Source organism: Notechis scutatus, chromosome 3, assembly GCF_049901735.1.
Source record: "Notechis scutatus isolate UNSWTSFEM ecotype Mainland chromosome 3, rNotScu1.2, whole genome shotgun sequence".
NCBI lineage: Eukaryota > Metazoa > Chordata > Lepidosauria > Squamata > Elapidae > Notechis > Notechis scutatus.
Genome location: NC_142011.1, coordinates 142,962,652 through 142,984,108, shown reverse-complemented (window position 1 = coordinate 142,984,108; position 21,457 = coordinate 142,962,652). Strand labels below are relative to the sequence as shown.

The 21,457-nt window shown below is 42.3% G+C and overlaps 1 protein-coding gene across 1 annotated transcript in view; it reads left to right on the top strand.

The window, feature by feature from the left end:
- Nucleotides 1-12,795: 12,795 nt before the first annotated feature.
- Nucleotides 12,796-21,457, top strand: part of NEDD9 (neural precursor cell expressed, developmentally down-regulated 9) — a 69,944-nt gene continuing 61,282 nt past the window's right edge. The window contains exon 1 of the mRNA XM_087961284.1: nucleotides 12,796-13,059. Within this exon, the coding sequence (XP_087817410.1) occupies nucleotides 13,048-13,059 (12 nt within the window). The 5' untranslated portion in view covers nucleotides 12,796-13,047. The remainder of the gene's footprint in view (nucleotides 13,060-21,457) is intronic.

Genomic DNA, 21,457 nt, shown 5'->3' with positions numbered 1-21,457 from the left:
AATATCCACCATCCTAAGAAACCCTAAAGACAAAATCGAGTTAGAAAACCAAGGAGTATATGAAATCCCCTGCACTGCCTGCCTCACCACATACATTGGACAAACTAACAGAAGAATAAGTGCACGCGTTGAAGAACATAAGAACTCAATCAAAAAGAAGAACCAACCTCTTCCCTGGTCCAACACCTCAAAGCCACAGGACATGAGATTGACCTTAAAAATACCAGAACTATCGCCAAAACTGAACACCACAGCAGCAGAATAATCAGAGAAGCCATAGAGATAGAAAAACGCCCACACAGCATGAATAAAAGAGATGACACCTCCCGCTTACCAGCCATTTGGAAACCCGCCTCATGAACAGACGAGTACCCAACATGATAAATGACACCAGACCCACACCCATGAGGGCCACACAAGATGCCACCACCACACTTCCACGTAAAAATCAGACTCACACCCACACAGAAGATGAGACACGACCACAGACCAGAAGCCGCACTGCAGCTGCATCACTACCCACTTCAAACTCCTCTGAACCATACATGAAGCGAACTGACCCCACCATGAAGATGTGGCACCACCACGAACTCAAGCCAAACGAACACAGACCCAGACCCCAAACTCAAAGCCATATTAAAAACCCAAAATGCTACATCACAGCCACCCGCTCAGGACATCACATCAGAAAACTCAAGAAATTACACCTCAAGAACTCAAGAAGTCACAACACAGCAAATGACCCAGGATATCACAGCACAAGACCAAGGATACCACAGCAATAAATCTCACAAGGTCATCACACAACCCATTACCCAAGCTGTTACTACACAGGAGGCTAATCGAAAAGAGATCAAAACACAAACGACCCAGGAGATTACAACGCAAGACCCAGGATACCACAACAAAAGAACTCACAAGCCCATCACACAACCCATTACCCAAGCCGTTAAAACACAAGAGGCTAACGACCCAGGAGATGACAGCACAAGATCCAGGATATCTCTACAACAAAAGGCCATTACACAGCCCATTATACCAACATCAACTCCATCAACCAATCAAGAGGCTGCAGCACAGCCAACCAGCCCAGCACACCATCCCCCACCACTTGTATATAGAGAGATGGCAGCTCCGGTCACACACTGCTTGCACTGGCACTAAGCCGAAAGCACCAGCCTGAAGATGGCGAGTGGGACCTCGCCAAACGTTGCCTCAGATACTTTGAATCTTACGCGGGAGAAAACCCGAATAACCAAAGATCCACATACAAATACCCAGAACCTCAGAAAACAAATATTGCACCTCTACGGGAGGAAACCCACCATCTGACCAGGACTTATGAAAAACTTGAAGTCCAAAGAGCTTCCATTTTATGTGACCTCGCATTCCTATGCAACTGCCGAGATCAAAATTTAATTCCCACAAGCTTCCAATTGAAATTCCACACCAACACAGCAGCCACCAAACGCATCCTAAAAAGAACAGAATTGGCCCTAATTAGAAATGAACTTCACACAAAAAGATTTCTCCTAGACCAAATCAACAAAGATCTTCTTACACTTCACCTCAGACTCAGCAACAAGATTCACCCCTTACTTTGGGACAAACCAAACAACTCGCTGTCTGGAGAGCCGAAACACAGACCACCCTCAAGACAGACACACACACCAACAAACTCAGAAAACTACAACAATGCCAGAAACCAACTCCCCCCCTCACAGCCACACATGAAACAAACAGTGCACAACATCTCAGACAAGATCCTCACCGAAGCCGAAACCAAGGTCCTTTCAAAAGGATTCAACTTTGCTGTTGCTCCCAAACACATCCCCACAGAAACCATCATATGCGGAGTTGAAACCAGCCTGACCAAAACCAACCCTGATGAGGCTAATAGAATCAGACTCGAAATCACCAACATCCTCTGCACTAGCAAACCACCCAAAAGCAACTTATCCAAAGAAGAACAAACTGCACTACGTAACCTGAAAGAAGACACCAGCATAATAATCCTACCAGCAGACAAGGGCAACGCGACAGTGGTTATGAACACATCTGACTACCAAACCAAGTTAACCAACCTACTCCTAGACCCCACATACAAACCCCTAAAGACAGACCCCACCACCTACCTAGAAAAACCACCAGATCCAAAATAAAAGCCTCCCCATCAGTGAAGAAATCCAGCAAAGAATCATACCCAGAGAGAAATCATCCAGATGCCCTAAGCTTTATGGTCTCCCCAAGATACACAAAGAAGGAACTCCACTTAGACCAATAGTCAGCTCCATAGGCTCACCTCTACAAAACCTAGCCAAATTTCTCGCCAAACAACTACAGCCCTATGCAGAATCCATCAACTCACATGTAAGAAACTCATTCCAGTTCATCGAGATCATAAAGAAACAAAACTTACAACCCAGCGACCTACTAGTTAGCTTCGATGTCATATCCCTCTTCACCCAAGTGCCAATAAAAGAAGCCTTGACAGCCATCCAAAACAAATACAACCCCCCAAGCACATCCTAGATCTGACCAACCACTGTCTATCCAATACATACTTCACCTACAATGGACAAAAATACAAACAAATAGAAGGAGCACCCATGGGATCACCCTCTCACCTGTCATCGCAAACCTCTACATGGAACACTTTGAAACACAAGCTCTAGAAAAATATGATCACAAACCCAAACTCTGGCTCAGATACGTAGATGACACCTTCATAATCTGGCCACACGGGAAAGAAAAACTGAACAACTTCCTCACACACCTCAACAGCCTACACCCCAAAATACAATTCACCATGGAAACAGAAGCTAACAATCAACTTCCTTCCTAGATGTCTTGGTATACAAAAACCCAATGGCTCCCTAGGACACACCATCTACCAAAAGAAAACACATACAAACCGCTATCTACACGCACTCTCACACCACCACCCAGCACAGATCAATTCCGTAGCTGAGACACTCATCTCCAGAACAAAATGCTTAGCTGATGAACAACACCTAAAAACCGAACTAAACACTCTCACCAACGTACTAACAGCCAATGGATTTCAAAGAAAGAAGATCACCCACCTAATCCAAAAAGAAACCCCAACCAAAATCCAAGACAGAGAACAAGAGAACGGCAAAGCCCTCCTCCCATATATAAAAGGCACTACAGACAAAATCAGCAAGATCCTCCAAAAACACAACATTAAAACAGCATTCTGCACAAACAGAAAAATATCCACCATCCTAAGAAACCCTAAAGACAAAATCGAGTTAGAAAACCAAGGAGTATATGAAATCCCCTGCACTGCCTGCCTCACCACATACATTGGACAAACTAACAGAAGAATAAGTGCACGCGTTGAAGAACATAAGAACTCAATCAAAAAGAAGAACCAACCTCTTCCCTGGTCCAACACCTCAAAGCCACAGGACATGAGATTGACCTTAAAAATACCAGAACTATCGCCAAAACTGAACACCACAGCAGCAGAATAATCAGAGAAGCCATAGAGATAGAAAAACGCCCACACAGCATGAATAAAAGAGATGACACCTCCCGCTTACCAGCCATTTGGAAACCCGCCCTCATGAACAGACGAGTACCCAACATGATAAATGACACCAGACCCACACCCATGAGGGCCACACAAGATGCCACCACCACACTTCCACGTAAAAATCAGACTCACACCCACACAGAAGATGAGACACGACCACAGACCAGAAGCCGCACTGCAGCTGCATCACTACCCACTTCAAACTCCTCTGAACCATACATGAAGCGAACTGACCCCCACCATGAAGATGTGGCACGACCACGAACTCAAGCCAAACGAACACAGACCCAGACCCCAAACTCAAAGCCATATTAAAAACCCAAAATGCTACATCACAGCCACCCGCTCAGGACATCACATCAGAAAACTCAAGAAATTACACCTCAAGAACTCAAGAAGTCACAACACAGCAAATGACCCAGGATATCACAGCACAAGACCAAGGATACCACAGCAATAAATCTCACAAGGTCATCACACAACCCATTACCCAAGCTGTTACTACACAGGAGGCTAATCGAAAAGAGATCAAAACACAAACGACCCAGGAGATTACAACGCAAGACCCAGGATACCACAACAAAAGAACTCACAAGCCCATCACACAACCCATTACCCAAGCCGTTAAAACACAAGAGGCTAACGACCCAGGAGATGACAGCACAAGATCCAGGATATCTCTACAACAAAAGGCCATTACACAGCCCATTATACCAACATCAACTCCATCAACCAATCAAGAGGCTGCAGCACAGCCAACCAGCCCAGCACACCATCCCCCACCACTTGTATATATAGAGAGATGGCAGCTCGGTCACACACTGCTTGCACTGGCACTAAGCCGAAAGCACCAGCCTGAAGATGGCGAGTGGGACCTCGCCGAAACGTTGCCTAGATACTTTGAATCTTACGCGGGAGAAAACCCGAATAACCAAAGATCCACATACAAATACCCATGAGAACCTCAGAAAACAAATATTGCACCTCTACGGGAGGAAACCCACCATCTGACCAGGACTTATGAAAAACTTGAAGTCCAAAGAGCTTCCATTTTATGTGACCTCGCATTCCTATGCAACTGCCGAGATCAAAATTTAATTCCCACAAGCTTCCAATTGAAATTCCACACCAACACAGCAGCCACCAAACGCATCCTAAAAAGAACAGAATTGGCCCTAATTAGAAATGAACTTCACACAAAAAGATTTCTCCTAGACCAAATCAACAAAGATCTTCTTACACTTCACCTCAGACTCAGCAACAAGATTCACCCCTTACTTTGGGACAAACCAAACAACTCGCTGTCTGGAGAGCCGAAACACAGACCACCCTCAAGACAGACACACACACCAACAAACTCAGAAAACTACAACAATGCCAGAAACCAACTCCTCCCCTCACAGCCACACATGAAACAAACAGTGCACAACATCTCAGACAAGATCCTCACCGAAGCCGAAACCAAGGTCCTTTCAAAAGGATTCAACTTTGCTGTTGCTCCCAAACACATCCCCACAGAAACCATCATATGCGGAGTTGAAACCAGCCTGACCAAAACCAACCCTGATGAGGCTAATAGAATCAGACTCGAAATCACCAACATCCTCTGCACTAGCAAACCACCCAAAAGCAACTTATCCAAAGAAGAACAAACTGCACTACGTAACCTGAAAGAAGACACCAGCATAATAATCCTACCAGCAGACAAGGGCAACGCGACAGTGGTTATGAACACATCTGACTACCAAACCAAGTTAACCAACCTACTCCTAGACCCCACATACAAACCCCTAAAGACAGACCCCACCACCTACCTAGAAAAACCACCAGATCCAAAATAAAAGCCTCCCCATCAGTGAAGAAATCCAGCAAAGAATCATACCCAGAGAGAAATCATCCAGATGCCCTAAGCTTTATGGTCTCCCCAAGATACACAAAGAAGGAACTCCACTTAGACCAATAGTCAGCTCCATAGGCTCACCTCTACAAAACCTAGCCAAATTTCTCGCCAAACAACTACAGCCCTATGCAGAATCCATCAACTCACATGTAAGAAACTCATTCCAGTTCATCGAGATCATAAAGAAACAAAACTTACAACCCAGCGACCTACTAGTTAGCTTCGATGTCATATCCCTCTTCACCCAAGTGCCAATAAAAGAAGCCTTGACAGCCATCCAAAACAAATACAACCCCCAAGCACATCCTAGATCTGACCAACCACTGTCTATCCAATACATACTTCACCTACAATGGACAAAAATACAAACAAATAGAAGGAGCACCCATGGGATCACCCCTCTCACCTGTCATCGCAAACCTCTACATGGAACACTTTGAAACACAAGCTCTAGAAAAATATGATCACAAACCCAAACTCTGGCTCAGATACGTAGATGACACCTTCATAATCTGGCCACACGGGAAAGAAAAACTGAACAACTTCCTCACACACCTCAACAGCCTACACCCCAAAATACAATTCACCATGGAAACAGAAGCTAACAATCAACTTCCCTTCCTAGATGTCTTGGTATACAAAAACCCAATGGCTCCCTAGGACACACCATCTACCAAAAGAAAACACATACAAACCGCTATCTACACGCACTCTCACACCACCACCCAGCACAGATCAATTCCGTAGCTGAGACACTCATCTCCAGAACAAAATGCTTAGCTGATGAACAACACCTAAAAACCGAACTAAACACTCTCACCAACGTACTAACAGCCAATGGATTTCAAAGAAAGAAGATCACCCACCTAATCCAAAAAGAAACCCCAACCAAAATCCAAGACAGAGAACAAGAGAACGGCAAAGCCCTCCTCCCATATATAAAAGGCACTACAGACAAAATCAGCAAGATCCTCCAAAAACACAACATTAAAACAGCATTCTGCACAAACAGAAAAATATCCACCATCCTAAGAAACCCTAAAGACAAAATCGAGTTAGAAAACCAAGGAGTATATGAAATCCCCTGCACTGCCTGCCTCACCACATACATTGGACAAACTAACAGAAGAATAAGTGCACGCGTTGAAGAACATAAGAACTCAATCAAAAAAGAAGAACCAACCTCTTCCCTGGTCCAACACCTCAAAGCCACAGGACATGAGATTGACCTTAAAAATACCAGAACTATCGCCAAAACTGAACACCACAGCAGCAGAATAATCAGAGAAGCCATAGAGATAGAAAAAACGCCCACACAGCATGAATAAAAGAGATGACACCTCCCGCTTACCAGCCATTTGGAAACCCGCCCTCATGAACAGACGAGTACCCAACATGATAAATGACACCAGACCCACACCCATGAGGGCCACACAAGATGCCACCACCACACTTCCACGTAAAAATCAGACTCACACCCACACAGAAGATGAGACACGACCACAGACCAGAAGCCGCACTGCAGCTGCATCACTACCCACTTCAAACTCCTCTGAACCATACATGAAGCGAACTGACCCCACCATGAAGATGTGGCACGACCACGAACTCAAGCCAAACGAACACAGACCCAGACCCCAAACTCAAAGCCATATTAAAAACCCAAAATGCTACATCACAGCCACCCGCTCAGGACATCACATCAGAAAACTCAAGAAATTACACCTCAAGAACTCAAGAAGTCACAACACAGCAAATGACCCAGGATATCACAGCACAAGACCAAGGATACCACAGCAATAAATCTCACAAGGTCATCACACAACCCATTACCCAAGCTGTTACTACACAGGAGGCTAATCGAAAAGAGATCAAAACACAAACGACCCAGGAGATTACAACGCAAGACCCAGGATACCACAACAAAAGAACTCACAAGCCCATCACACAACCCATTACCCAAGCCGTTAAAACACAAGAGGCTAACGACCCAGGAGATGACAGCACAAGATCCAGGATATCTCTACAATAAAAGGCCATTACACAGCCCATTATACCAACATCAACTCCATCAACCAATCAAGAGGCTGCAGCACAGCCAACCAGCCCAGCACACCATCCCCCACCACTTGTATATATAGAGAGATGGCAGCCCGGTCACACACTGCTTGCACTGGCACTAAGCCGAAAGCACCAGCCTGAAGATGGCGAGTGGGACCTCGCCAAACGTTGCCTAGATACTTTGAATCTTACGCGGGAGAAAACCCGAATAACCAAAGATCCACATACAAATACCCGGAGAACCTCAGAAAACAAATATATATATATATATATATATATATATAAAATTACATATATGGAGTGTGACATTTAAGGCAGTGTTTTCAGTCTGCTCCTGATTTGTTTACATTTTTTTAAAGCATATCTTGGGGGACCCTCTTATGAATCTAGAAATAGTCTGACGATGCCTAATAAAAAGAACAAAAATCCAGATTCCCTGTTCAGAGTTGCTGGAAATCCAGCTGCATCTACTCTGAAATGGAAACTTCGTACAGTAATCTGGTAAGAGAATGCAGCTTTTTGCTCATTTTTAGATCTTTGGATGCAATCCGAGTCCATCTGTGTCTCAGGAATATTGGCGCAGGTCCAAGTTGGTCAGAATAAAGGAAACAAACCCCAAGTCCTACTAGCAGAATGCTTTGAGTCTCAGACAAGATATTTTTTTTTCTTTTTAGTTCAAATCATTTTGTCTGGCTGGAGTTTCTCCCAGTCAAGATAGTGAACGTCTGGCCAGGAATCATCTAAACCTCATTAGAAGGAATGGCAATAGTATTTCAGCATTTCATTTCTCTCTGTGAACTCTGTGGGCTCCCTAGTGAACTCAGATTATTTTTTCACTATGGTCTTTATGTTGCAAATGCAACCAACAGGCAGCTTGGGTCATTTTAAACAATTATGTTTTTGGCACTTGATTAAGGCATAAAAATCCAACTCTTCCTCCCCCTTTTCCCCTCCTTTTGCAAGATAAACCTTTGATTTTTTTTTATCACAGAAATAATATTTGAAACATTATAGGAGACCATTTCTTAAGGAGGGGGACGGGGAAAGACCAGTTAAGATGCAGTGAATATGAAAACTGTCAAAAGATGAGCAGTAATCAAGAAAGGCAATTCTACCTTCTTTCATGTAAAACGAGGCTATTTTTCCTTTTCTTGGAAAATAAATTCATTCCATCTTAATTTACAAAATAACTTTCCAAAATACAGAGACCTCCCAACTTACTGTCTTTTAATGATCATCCACTTTAGGACACAACAATTCTCCAGAATTCTGGAAAATATACAGTACTTACATCCTTCTACTTTTGCCATTTCTAATTAAATAGCATTTAATTCATAGGTTTTGCTTTTAAAATTAACCGGCAAACTTTATTCAAGAAAGCCTGATCTACAGAGAATGTAGATACTAGCCTTCTTCACCATTTAGATGAACAGGACTATAACTGCAGATCTCCAGAATGGTATGTTTTTGACCTCTGCAACTTTAAAATATGTGAATTTCAGCTCCCAGAATCCCAGCACATGCTGGCTGGGGAATTGTGGAAGGTGAAGTCTACATATCTTAAAGCTGCCAAGGTTGAAAAACACTGCTCTAGAATCACAAACAGGCCCTTCTCTGTACAGATAGTCTTTGACTTACAACAGTTCGTTTAGTGACTGTTCAAAATTACAATAGCACTGAAAAAAAGTCACTTATGAGAGTTTTTCACACTTACGACCATTGCAGCATCCTCATGGTCACATGATCAAAATTCAGGTGCTTCGGCACCTAGTTCATATTTATGACGATTGCCTTTTGCGACCTTCCGATGAGCAAAGTCAATGGGGAGGCTGGATTCATTGAGCAGCCATCTTACTAACTTTAAAAATGCAGTGATTCACGTCACAAGTGTGGCAAGAAAGGTCGTAAAATGGGGGCAAAACCCATTTCACAAATGTTTCACTTAGAGACCACAATTTTGGGCTCAGCTGTGGTCGTAAGTCGAGGACTACCTGCACTTTGATTCTTTTGTTCAGAATCTCAGGGGACAAAGCAACTGTTCTGCCACTACGGGACAATTGTTCCCTGTGTAATACAATTAGATATTCAAAGCCCACTTCCTTACTTGCCAAATTCCTACAAAGGACTAAAATGCTGTTCCTGCAGATACTGAGATATTGCTATCCTACACATGCTGCACAAGCAACAGAAACAAACAAAAAGACTGCACTATTCCCAAATTCAAAAGGGTCTGATGGGCTCCTTGGATTTCTAAGGGTTATGGTGAGAAATAAAGGAAGTTTATTTCAGTGAAGGCGTGTTCTAACTGCTCTGCATCTGCTGTACCAATATTCCTTCCAACATTATCAAAAGGTTGTTCCTCCCATCGCTCTCATTTTCTTTCACCATCCCCTCAAAAAGCAGCATGAAACTGAGCCACCATTATCTTCAGAGAAACGAGAAAAGGAAGGTGAGGTGACATGTGAATTCCCATCAGGACTAAATGTCTATGGAGATTCTCAATCATCCAGGTCATGATGATTTCGGACAACCGCACCAATATGTTAGAACTGAAGAAGCTTCTTGGATAAGGAGTGAAATTGTTTCAAAAGAAAAAAAAAAACAAGTGAGGAAAAAGCATCTTTCTGTCCCATCAGGTCTGTTCTGGGCAGTGATGTTTAAAAGAGTTAACTTTATGGCTGCAACCATGTAATTAAACATGTGAGATCCAAAGATGCTTTTCTCAAGAGGCAACTGGACTTTCTTGTTTTTCTTTGAAGACATTTCGCTTTTCATCCAAGAAGCTTCTTCAGCTCTGTGTGAGATTTCAGACACCAGCCATATTAGGCTGCCAGCTCAGTTTTTTTTTTAAAAATTATTATTTTTCCACTCCCCATGGACATCTCTGCTTCTTGCCATTACATAGTGTTGGGGTTTGAACCACCTGTAACCATGAAAACGTGAAGTTAAGCTGTGAAAAAAGTCCATGTTAGGAATCATTAGGAAAAGATTGAAAATAAAACTGCCATCACTGGAATGCCCCTATCCAAGTCCATGGTAGGCTGGCACCTGGCATCTAGGGGGTGTCATTTGAAAAAGAATAGAATTGGGAAAAGTACAGATGAACCGAAATGATTGAGAGGTTTGAATACTTTTCCTACAAGAAAAGGGGATAGAAATCAAGTCGCCATATTTTAATTAAAAAAAAAAGAGGCTGAGAAGGAATATAACTGAATTGCATAATGCAATGCATACCATGAGAAACTGGACAAGGGGAAATAGTTTTTCACTTCTCAAAACTGTAGCACAGACATCTTTCTGGGAAACGAATCTTGGATGAATAAGGGCCTTCATCTGATCCAGCAGTGTTGTTCTTATATTCTTACAGAAGAGCCTGCTCAGAACTGGGGTGCCAAAGCGATAAGGCTAGATTTGCTATTATCTCACAGTGAAAGAATAAATGACCAAGCAAATGACTCAGTTCCTGCATTTGGGGTGCATATTATAAATATGTAGATTTTGCTTTTAAAATTAACCTGCAAACTTTGTTCAAGAAAGCCTAATCTACAAATAATGTATAAATCTTGAGTCACACAAAGTCCCTGGGAAAAGTGATCCAGTAATCCACTAATCATCACCTTTCATAACTTTCCACCTTTGGCTTGGAGTTGCAATCCTAACCAGAGGTGGTATTCAGCAGGTTCTGACCAGTTCTGGAGAGCCGGTAGCAGAAATTTTGAGTAGTTCGGAGAACTGGCAAATCCCACCTCTGACTTTGACAGTATCCTTCCCCTGCCACGCCCACCAAGCCACGCCTACAGAACCGGTAGTAAAAAAAAATTGAATCATACCACTGATCCTAACATATATGCAATTGTGAAAGTCTGATTAAAGTAAATTCCCCTTGTGGGCAGAGGTACCCTGGGGCTGTGAGAGAACGACGACCAAAACCATAGGTGAGATTTGGTGGTTCCTGCAAGACCAGACTTTTGTCTATAGAAAAACTGATGTGGTCTCTCCCAGCCACTTTTTAACTGATCTCTTATGTGTTAGCTGCTCCACAACACACTAATCTGGGGTTAATTTTGTCCAGGTATCAAGTATCAGACCATTGCTTCAGCCACCTGTGATTTCAGAGTGGGCAATTCTGCAAGTTGAAGTCCACGCATTTTAAAAGTTGCCACCCATTTTAAAAGTTTAAAGAGGCTGAGAAACACGAAGTTGTTTGGACCTCGGGTTCCATTTGACAAATGAGGGCCTGAGAGTTGAAATCAGCGGTTTCCTGTCAGAGTTTCATTTTAAAAAGGAGAATTTCCTTTGACACTTTGGGCTGCGCTTTGAAATCAGGTTTCTTTTGCTTCTTGTGAGAAGTCCCATTTTCCCTCCTTCACTCATCTGCTGTAGCAGCACAAAAGGAGAGCCTGGGCAGAAGGTCGGGCAAGAAGCAAATGAGCCAACCACCAAGACAACCAAGCAGGACTCTTTTCTTGTAAAAGGCAGGAAAGGGGCAAGCGACAGCCCGCGTCTACCTTTCCTAGCCATAGCTCACTGGGACTGTTGTTACCAATGGAAATCACGGCTTGTAAGGCTGCAACAGTGTGAGACTCTCAAGTGGAAGAAGTCATTTCAGTCAGCGGTGTCCAACTTTGGCAACTTTAAGCCTGGAGGACATCAATTCCCAGAATTCCCCACCCAGCCTGGAGGACTTCAACTCCCAGAAGTCCCCAGCCAGCCTGGAGGACTTCTACTCCCAGAAGTCCCCAGCCAGCCTGGAGGACTTCAACTCCCAGAAGTCCCCAGCCAGCCTGGAGGAGTTCAACTCCCAGAAGTCCCCAGCCAGCCTGGAGGACTTCTACTCCCAGAATTCCCCGGCCAGCCTGGAGGACTTCAACTCTGGCTGGCTGGGGAATTCGGGAGCAAAGGAATTCTGGGAGTTGAAGTCCTTCAGGCTTAAAGTTGCCAAGGTTGGACACCCCTGATTTAAGTAACAGGTCCAGGAAACTGTATACTTTTTTTTTATTTCACCCGAACCGATGGACTTCGGAGCAAAACTTCGGATGACTTTCGCCCTCAAGCCTTTAAAAGCGGGGGGGGGGGGAGAGAGAAGGAGGAAAGGAGGGAGGGAGGCAGGGAGAGCGAGCATGAGGGCGGGGCGACGTCTACGTCATTGCTCCACCCCCCACCCCGTCGTTTCCCCCCACCCCCACCCCCCAAAGAGTCCTCCTGCACTCGGCTGCCTTTCTCGCCCAATCACGGGGCGGTATGCAAACGAGCCGAGCGGTTTTGCCCGCTTGCGAGCAAAACATGAGCTCAGAGAGTGGCTGGGAGCGGAGCGGTGGCCTTTTGCGTGCGAGGCGCCTCTTTGTGGCACCCGCTCAGCGGCGCATCCCCGGCGGCTCTTCTTTATTTACCTCGCGCTTGAAGGCGGCGGCGGCGGCGGCGGCGGCGGCAAAAAAATGGAGCGCTCGGCTCGCGCCAGCGGCTGGCTGTAGCAACGCGACCGGATTTCGCCGAGCAAAGAGATTCCTTTCCCCAGTCCGCGAGCATGAAGTACAAGGTAAGGAAGAGACCGCCGTGGGGGCGAGGGAGGGTGGAGGGGGGGCGAGTGTGAGTGCACGCTGGTGGGGTGAGCAACTTTCCAAAGCGGCTCGTTTTGCCAAAGAAGGGACCGAGTCGCTTTCGGAAGGAAAAGGACGGAGCGAGCGCCCCGCGGATGGTGCTGAGGGAAGCTTCAGTGGGTGCAAACCGGGCTGTCAAAAAAGAAGATTCCCAGGGGGATTTAGACTAGAGGTGGTTTGGGTGTGAAAGCGGTGGGGCTTGCTACCTTCCTGCCCGTGAAGACCTTTCAGGTCGACTTTTATTCCCGCCTTTTTAAGCGGAGCTTTCCCGACCTGCGGATGCTTCTCAGCTTTCTCCGCCTCTGTGAGGATTCAGGGCAATTCGGAATAGAGCTGGAAGGGACTTTGGAGGTCTTCTAGTCCAGCCCCCCGCTCAAGCAGGAGACCTAGTATGTATCATTTCACACAAGTGGCTGTCCGGTCTCCAGTGATGAAGTACCCACAACTTTTTTTTTTTTATTTCTTTATTTTGATTTGTCAATCGCTTACAAGATAATAGGTATAAGTATATACATAGTTATGAATACATGAAATGGGTACATATAAGAAAAATAAAAGGAACAATAGGAGAGGGACGGTAGGCACGTTGGTGCGCTTATGCACGCCCCTACAGACCTCTTAGGAAGGGGGTGAGGTCAATAGTAGACAGTCTAAGGTTAAAGTTTTGGGGGTTTGGGGAAAAAAACCACAGAGTCAGGTAGAGTATTTCAGACATTGACCACTCTGTTGCTGAAGTCGTATTTCCTGCAATCAAGTTTGGTGCGGTTAACCATGAGTTTATATCTATTGTGTGCTCTTGTATTGTTATGGTTGAAGCTGAAGTAATCATTGACAGGTAGGACATTGCAATGTATTATTTTATATACCGTATCAGACCAAAGACAGTGTAATTCAAGGTTTGCTAGGTCTAGAATTTCAAGTCTGGTGGCATAAGGTATTCTGCAACGAGTAGAGGAGTGGAGAACTCTTCTTGTGAAATATTTCTGGACTTTCTCAACTGTGCTAATATCAGATGCATAATGTGGGTTCCAGACTGATGAGCTGTATTCGAGTATTGGTCTAGCAAATGTTTTGTATGCTCTAGTTAGTAGCGTGATATTACCAGAGAAAAAGCTACGCAGGATTAGGTTAACAACTCTTAATGCCTTTTTGGCTATGTAGTTAACAGTGGGCTCTAGCACTTCGATCATGAGAGATGAGTATTCCAGGGTCCTTTACAGAGCTTGGATCATCAACAAGGTCAGCCTGTATTTTATTTTCTGCCTGTATTTCTGTATTGTATTCAGCCTGTATTCTGTATTGTATTCTGCCTGTATTCAGCCTGTATTTTATTTTCTGATTTATTTATTTTTTGCCAATATGTAAGACAGAGCATTTATTTGTTGAGATTTGAAGTTGCCATTTGTTTGACCATTCTGATACATAGTCAAGATCTTTTTGAAGGGTAGCAGTATTTATTGTCTGTGGTATTGAACAGCTTTACATCATCAGCAAAGAGAATGCAGTTGCTCTTAATGCGATCACAGAGGTCATTTATGTAGAGTATGAAGAGAGTTGGTCCTAGAACACTGCCTTGGGGGACACCACTTTTGAAAGTACAGAATTTGATAGGACGCTCCCAATTTTGACCATTTGTTGTCTGTTTGACAGGAATGCTTCTATCCAGTTATGTAGTTGTCCAGAGATACCATAAGATTTTAGTTTTAGGATTAGTTTGTCGTGTACCACTGAATCAAAGGCTTTACAGAAGTCTATATAGATTGCGTCTATTGTTTTGCCCTGATCGAGTTGTGTAGTCCATATGTTTTTGCAGTGTAAGAGTTGCAGATTACAGGATAGTTTTTTCCTGAAACCAAATTGTTTATTAGAGGGTAGGTTGTTTGTCTCTAAGTGGAGGATAAATGGATTGGTTAATAATTGATCCCATGACTTTACAGATGACACAGCATAAGGAGATTGGTCTGTAATTTTCAACTAGGCTGGGGTCTCCCTTTTTGAAGATGGGGATGACCGTGGCTTGTGAACTTCTGAAGGCAAGTTGTTCCACTGGTTAATTGTCCTCACTTTTAGGAAGTTTTTCCTTAATTCCAGGTTGCTTCTCTCCTTGATTATTTTCTATCCAATGTTTCTTGTCCTGCCCGCTGGAAAATAAGTTCACCCCCATCTTGTTGGTGTCAGCCCCTCAAATACTGGGATACTGCCACCCCTAGTCTTTTTCTCTATACTAAATGGTAGTTGCCTGCATCTGGAGGGTGCCAGGCTGAGAAAGGCTGTTCTAAATTTCGAGGAGGGATGTGTTTTGCTTTTTATTGCTTCCAACGTGGGAACGTTTTTGCTCCCAAGATACCAACATGCCGGGCATCATTTGCATCATTTTTGCTTCCGTGGAGCAATGTTCCTTTTAAGAATAAAATCTCACATGTTTCTGAGTCAAGCACATTGCATCAAATAAGCCCCACGCAATGCCCTTTATCTAAGCCTAAATCCTGTTGAACTAAGGAACTCGATATACATCATGCTGCCACGTTTATTACTTACAAATAAGTCTGTTAGCTCAGTTTTGTCATAAGCATAGCAAATGTTTAACTTTTCTGACTAAGATGCAAGGTAAAAAAAATATGACAAATTGGTTACTACTCATAAAACCAAGTAAATCAATCTTGAATGGACAGCTAAAAGAGAAGGAATTCTGATGGCATTCAGTTACTTATAAACATCTTCTGCTTACTTGTGAAACAATCAGGTAGTCCTTGACTCACAACAGTTCATTTAGTGACCGTCCAAAGCTACCACGGCACTGAAAAAAGGGACTTATGACCGTTTTTCACAGTTACGACTTTAAAGCATCCCCATGCTCATGTGATCAAAATTCAGATGCTTGGGAGTGGGTTCACACTTATGACCCTTGCTGTGTCCCAAGGTCACACGATCCCCTTTTGCAACCTTCTGACAAGCAAAGTCAATGGGAAAGCGAGATTCATTTAACAACCAGGTTACTAACTTATCAACTGCTGTGATTCACTTAACATCCCTAGCAAGGAAGGTCATAAAATGGGGCAAAACTCACTTAACAAAAAAATACGTGGGGCTCAGTTGTGGTCATAAATCAAGGATTACTTGTGTTAATGTTGCCTAAACAACAATGATAAAAAGATTGCATTGGGCGCTGTTCAAGCTCCAACTCTAAGCAAGATAATTATTTCTTTGGCTTTGCTAAAAGCATAAATTAGGATTTTGTTTCCTGGTACTTTTGTAATATAACGTCAGCTGTTGACTTGAGAGGAGGTAGAATTTTACCTTGTCTTGTGCAAGTATACATAGATGATGTGAAAGATGTTTTTTTCCCAGTGAAATATCATGTTTTAATAAGCAGAACTGTATAATTGCAGAATAATTGTTTGTTTACTTTAAGTAGAAATGCTTTAATGGACAGTGGGGCAAAGTGCTAGCTTTTTTGATCTGATGCCTCTAGATATGATGGACTATACTTTCTGGCATTTCAGGCCTTGATAGTGGATGTTGGGAATTGTAATCCAGGACATCTGAAATCAGGCAAGAGAGCAAGGGATGATTGTTATGATTTCTCTACACTAAATTCCTTGCATAAGTGGCATTTGTTATATTTTTAATAAAGAGGCTATAATTTCACTCACTGGGATTTCAAATGTTTTACTATAAATCTGTCTATTCCAATCAGAATAATTTATTATCTTTCCAAACTTTTTATTATTATTTTTTATTATTTTAAATTTGTGCATGCTTGCTCAGAAATCCTACTGACCTCAATATATATATTTACAAATAGGGAAACTCTGGTTTGATTGCTGCTAGAGTAGAACTCTGTAAAATTTACCTGAGTAGAATCTAGGACAACCTTTCTCAAACTTGGCAATTTTAAGCCAGCTAGAAAATTCTGGGTATTGAAGTCCACCCATCTTAAAATTGCCAAGTTTGACAAACACTGATCTAGGAAGACACTATAACCTTCTGGGCACTGATGTATGCACAGCCATGGAGTATATCTGAGATATGAATTTAGCAAATACAGCTACTGCAATCTTATTTTCTTAAAATTGACAAGGACGTGGGAAAGCAAGCATATCAAGATTAAGAAAAATCCAGAAGATTTGTTCAAATGCTCTTTCTCACAAAAAATGTTCACAGCTTTATTTTTTGGGGGTGTGTGTGAGTCTTTAGCTTTTAGATAAACTTTCATATATTCAGTATATACAGTAGTTTTGTGTTGCTTCTAGGAGCCTATGATGATAGGAGGAGACTGGCTATGCAAATTAAGAAAGATAATAACAACAATAACAACAACAAATAATAAGATCATCAACTAGATAATCATGACCCATTATAACTTCAGAGATAGTTTCTTATGTCGAATGACTGTGGCTATTTGGCAGGTGCAGATGCAATGGGAATGGGAGTGACTTCCAACTTCCTGCCAGCTTCCCCATTGACTTTCCTTCTAGAAAGCTGGCAGGGAGCATTGGAAATGACAATGACGTGACTTCAGCTGATCATGGCAGCACAGAAGTGGACAAACCTTTGCCAAATTTTAATCCCACAGGAGTCATAGGTCTCAGATTTTGGATGCATTTTGTACATTAACCCATTTATGGCAGGTTGATTCAAAAATGGTTGCCCTTTGTTGCACTGTGATGCAATATTCAAATGGACAAAAGGGTTTTAGTAGTACCGGTATATAGATCCATGCCTAAAGATAAATATAGTACCTAAAAGTAATCTATTCATGGCTTATCAGAATTTACAAGGCACATGCAAATTGCACATTACATAGACACTTGAAAATTATAGTAACTGCACGCCTATTGCTGTTATTACCTGTTATTGCATGATTGCCAGAAAACGGACAGAAAGATCCTTGAAGGACAATATGAAACATCCATGAAATGAGTGCAATTTTCCCCAGTCTGGTATCATTCAAAGGTACTGGATTATTACTGCTATTATGCCATTGGTGCATGTTGAAGCTGTGGGCCAACAGTTTTGCAACACCTGTAATTTTACTAAAAGGGTCTCTTCCCATTTCTTGAGAGAAACTTGGGGCAGCTGCAATCATAAGACCCCCCTTGCCTACCTGTAATTTGACTGCAATTAGCCATAGCACTAAGGCCAACAATTGGTGTCTTTAGGGTTGGTGTGTCTACTAGGGCCTTAATACCATTGTAAGGCCCATTGTAGGTCTGTGGTTTGGTACTGTAAAATGTACTGTGTCTGTTTCTCATAATCCTTGTAATCTCCAATTATACTCTGAGACCTAGATGAAGAGCTGAAAAGTAGTTAAATCCAGCTACCCAGTTCTGTTTAGAGGAGTGGGAAACCCTGCCATAGCCTGGGATCTTCTCCAAACAGGAGCTTATTTGATCACAAGCATCCGGAAGGAACAGAAGGAAGGCAGATGAATTCTTACTGTGATTTGGGAGAGGACTCATTTACTCAGGCATGCTGTTGACATATCCCAAATGAGAGTGGGATTATTTTTTGTTGCTGACCCCTAATTTTTTCTTACATTTTATTTTTTGCTTTTCAGATTGGATGGTTAGAGGCTACAGGAACTGGGTAGTGATGTTGTAATGTTACACAAATGAGCAAAGTTGATTCTTTTCCCTTTTGCTTTTCTCTTCGAGGGTTATTTGAGAGATGCTCAACTTTTTTTCATGGGAAAACTGAGGGGACATTGCATGGCTTAATGGTCAGCAATTTGTGACTAATCTCAGCCAGTAACCATCCAGGATCATCCTAGAAAGAGTTATCATGTGAGGCCTATGAACTGCATGTTTCCTATCTATATAACAAGGTGAGAAAGACTAGGAATTCCCAAAAGTTGGCTTCCAGAAGATCATTGAAGACTGTGGCATGCCCTTTTCTCTAATTATTCAGCAGGCCCAAAAGGTGTAAAATGGTGGGAAGGCAGAAGAGGAGGAGAGGGGGAACAGGTTCTTCCTTCCTGCTGTTCTTTGCAGTATTCAAAACCTCAAACCGAAGTGGGTGCCATTCATCCAAAATCTCTGCTTGCTATCTGAATTCTGGAGCCTCCCAACTCTAACATAGTCTGGCTTAATATTGTGCTTTGGGGTCCTTTTCAAATGGGAATTCTGTTTAGCATATTTTAGCTCTGAAAGTAATATCGCAAAGCATAAGTAGATATCTCGGTTTGTTGGCACAGGCCAAGTCTCTTCATATGTAAGGAATGGGACAAATTGCTCTTTCTTCATGCTGTGGTTTGGTGAATGCACTCTTTAGAAAGAATGACCTGAGAAAGGCTGTTCCATCAATCCTGCTGAAAGACCAGCTTCATCAAACTTCTTGAATTACTGGACTATGTTCAGTTGATCATGATAATATTAATACACTATGAAAATAATCTTAGGTAGTGCAACATGGCCTAATTCTGGCTTGGTTCCATTCTCCTAAGCAGTTGCAGAAATCTAATTCTTCTAAATTTTGATTCCAGGCGATGCTTTGATCTGATAGAGTGGAAACCATTTTTGTAAACTGCTGTCATTACAATAATTAACGACAACTATATTTTCATATATCTTACTATATGACTAACAAGTGTGATGTTGACCAGTTTACGTGCTTGGATTAGTCGAACAATTCTGTGCTGAATTCCACATAGCTCAAGATAGGCAGTACAATATTCTAAGAATTGTAGTTCTTAGAATTATGACATTTAGCCAATCTGACTTGATTTTGAAAAGCAGCCTCAGACTGTCTAAAACTTGGGTGGAAGGTCACGGGGACGTTTGAGGATCATAAACTAGAACTGTAACAATAACTTGGGATATTGAAAGAAGAGCCACAGTTTAGACAACAGTCCAGTGTATCTCAGCCTTGGCAGTTTGAAGATGTGTGCACTTCAACTCCCAAAATTCTGGGAGTTGAAGTCTACCCATCTTCAGGTTGCCAAAATGAAGAAACACTGCAACAGTCTGGTAAGAGAAATCTGAGTCCAATGAAGGTTTGGGGTGGAGAAAGTACCTCAGAAGGGACCCTCTTTAGTTTCCGTGGAAAGTAAAAGCAAGGAAGGGGAAAGTGCTTTCAGACTTGCAAATTCTGTTACTGCGTAACCTTATAATAAAGATTAATATTCTTGATTTTGCTTGGCTGGCCTGGACAACTTTGAAGGGCTAGGTTGTTGCTAAAACAGGTACATAGATGTGTCTGTCATGTCATGAGGAGACAACACTGATTTCACTTTCTATTTTTAAGACTCGCAAACCCTAACTGAAGTGGAATAAGATTCCAACCAAATTTACTTGGGAGCCCTATTCTTTACTCTGGTTTCTATGTAATTTGCTTTTGGGACAGCATCCCAAGTAGTCTAATTGAATCAAATCATTTCATCTCAACCAATCGTGCTGGACAACCAAGTTTGCTTAATAAATTCGTATTGCTCAGACAAGAGATTGAAGTTAAATTGGCATATCTACTTAGGAGTGACTAACTGCTGAGTAGAGACATAAATGTTTGTGCTTTGCGGCTATATTTTTTCACATATGTAAAGTCTGTACTCAGGCTGTAATAGTGCCCGAGTTTCCCCAAAACAAGTGACTGTTCATTTGTTTAAATTGTTCAGTATTTTAATTGTTTAGAAATTTCAGAGGCCTTTCACATCAGTTCAGGACACCTGCCATTGGAAAAAAAATAGGAGATCTGATTTGAGGTGCATGGCCCTTTTAAAACCCAGAGCTATTTCATTATTCATGCATTATTCATTATTCATTGTGAGCCATGATTTGTTACATCATGCAGCATTGAATAAACTGCAATTGGCTGGATAAACACAACATGCTAAAATAGCAAACAAAATACATTATGTTTTAGTCCAATGTGCAAACCCAGCAGACACTTAATTAAATGTGCATATTTTGGTTCAATTACAAATTCTCTTCTGGTTATAAACAATGCACTGTGGCTTAATATTTCTGAGTATTTCTCTTGTCACAAAACTCAAATTAATAAACCTATTTTCCACCAGGTTTCTTTGAACTCACCCATTTTAGTCAGAAAAAAAATACAGTATTTCATGCTCTATAATATGCCTTCTCTATATTGACCAACAATCAACAGTTTTAGTTAAGGAGATAGTTATATAATTCTAGATGGAACAGTCTATCCAGTGTTTTCCAAACTTGGCAACTTTAAGATGTGTGATCTTTAACTCCCAGCATGCTGGCTGAGGAATTTTGAGAGTTGAAGTCCACATATCTTAAAGTTTGAAAAACACTGGGCCAGACAAAAGAAAGACAAATAAAAGATGGAAGATTTTTAGCTTCCATAAAACATTTTCTGTCAGACTAG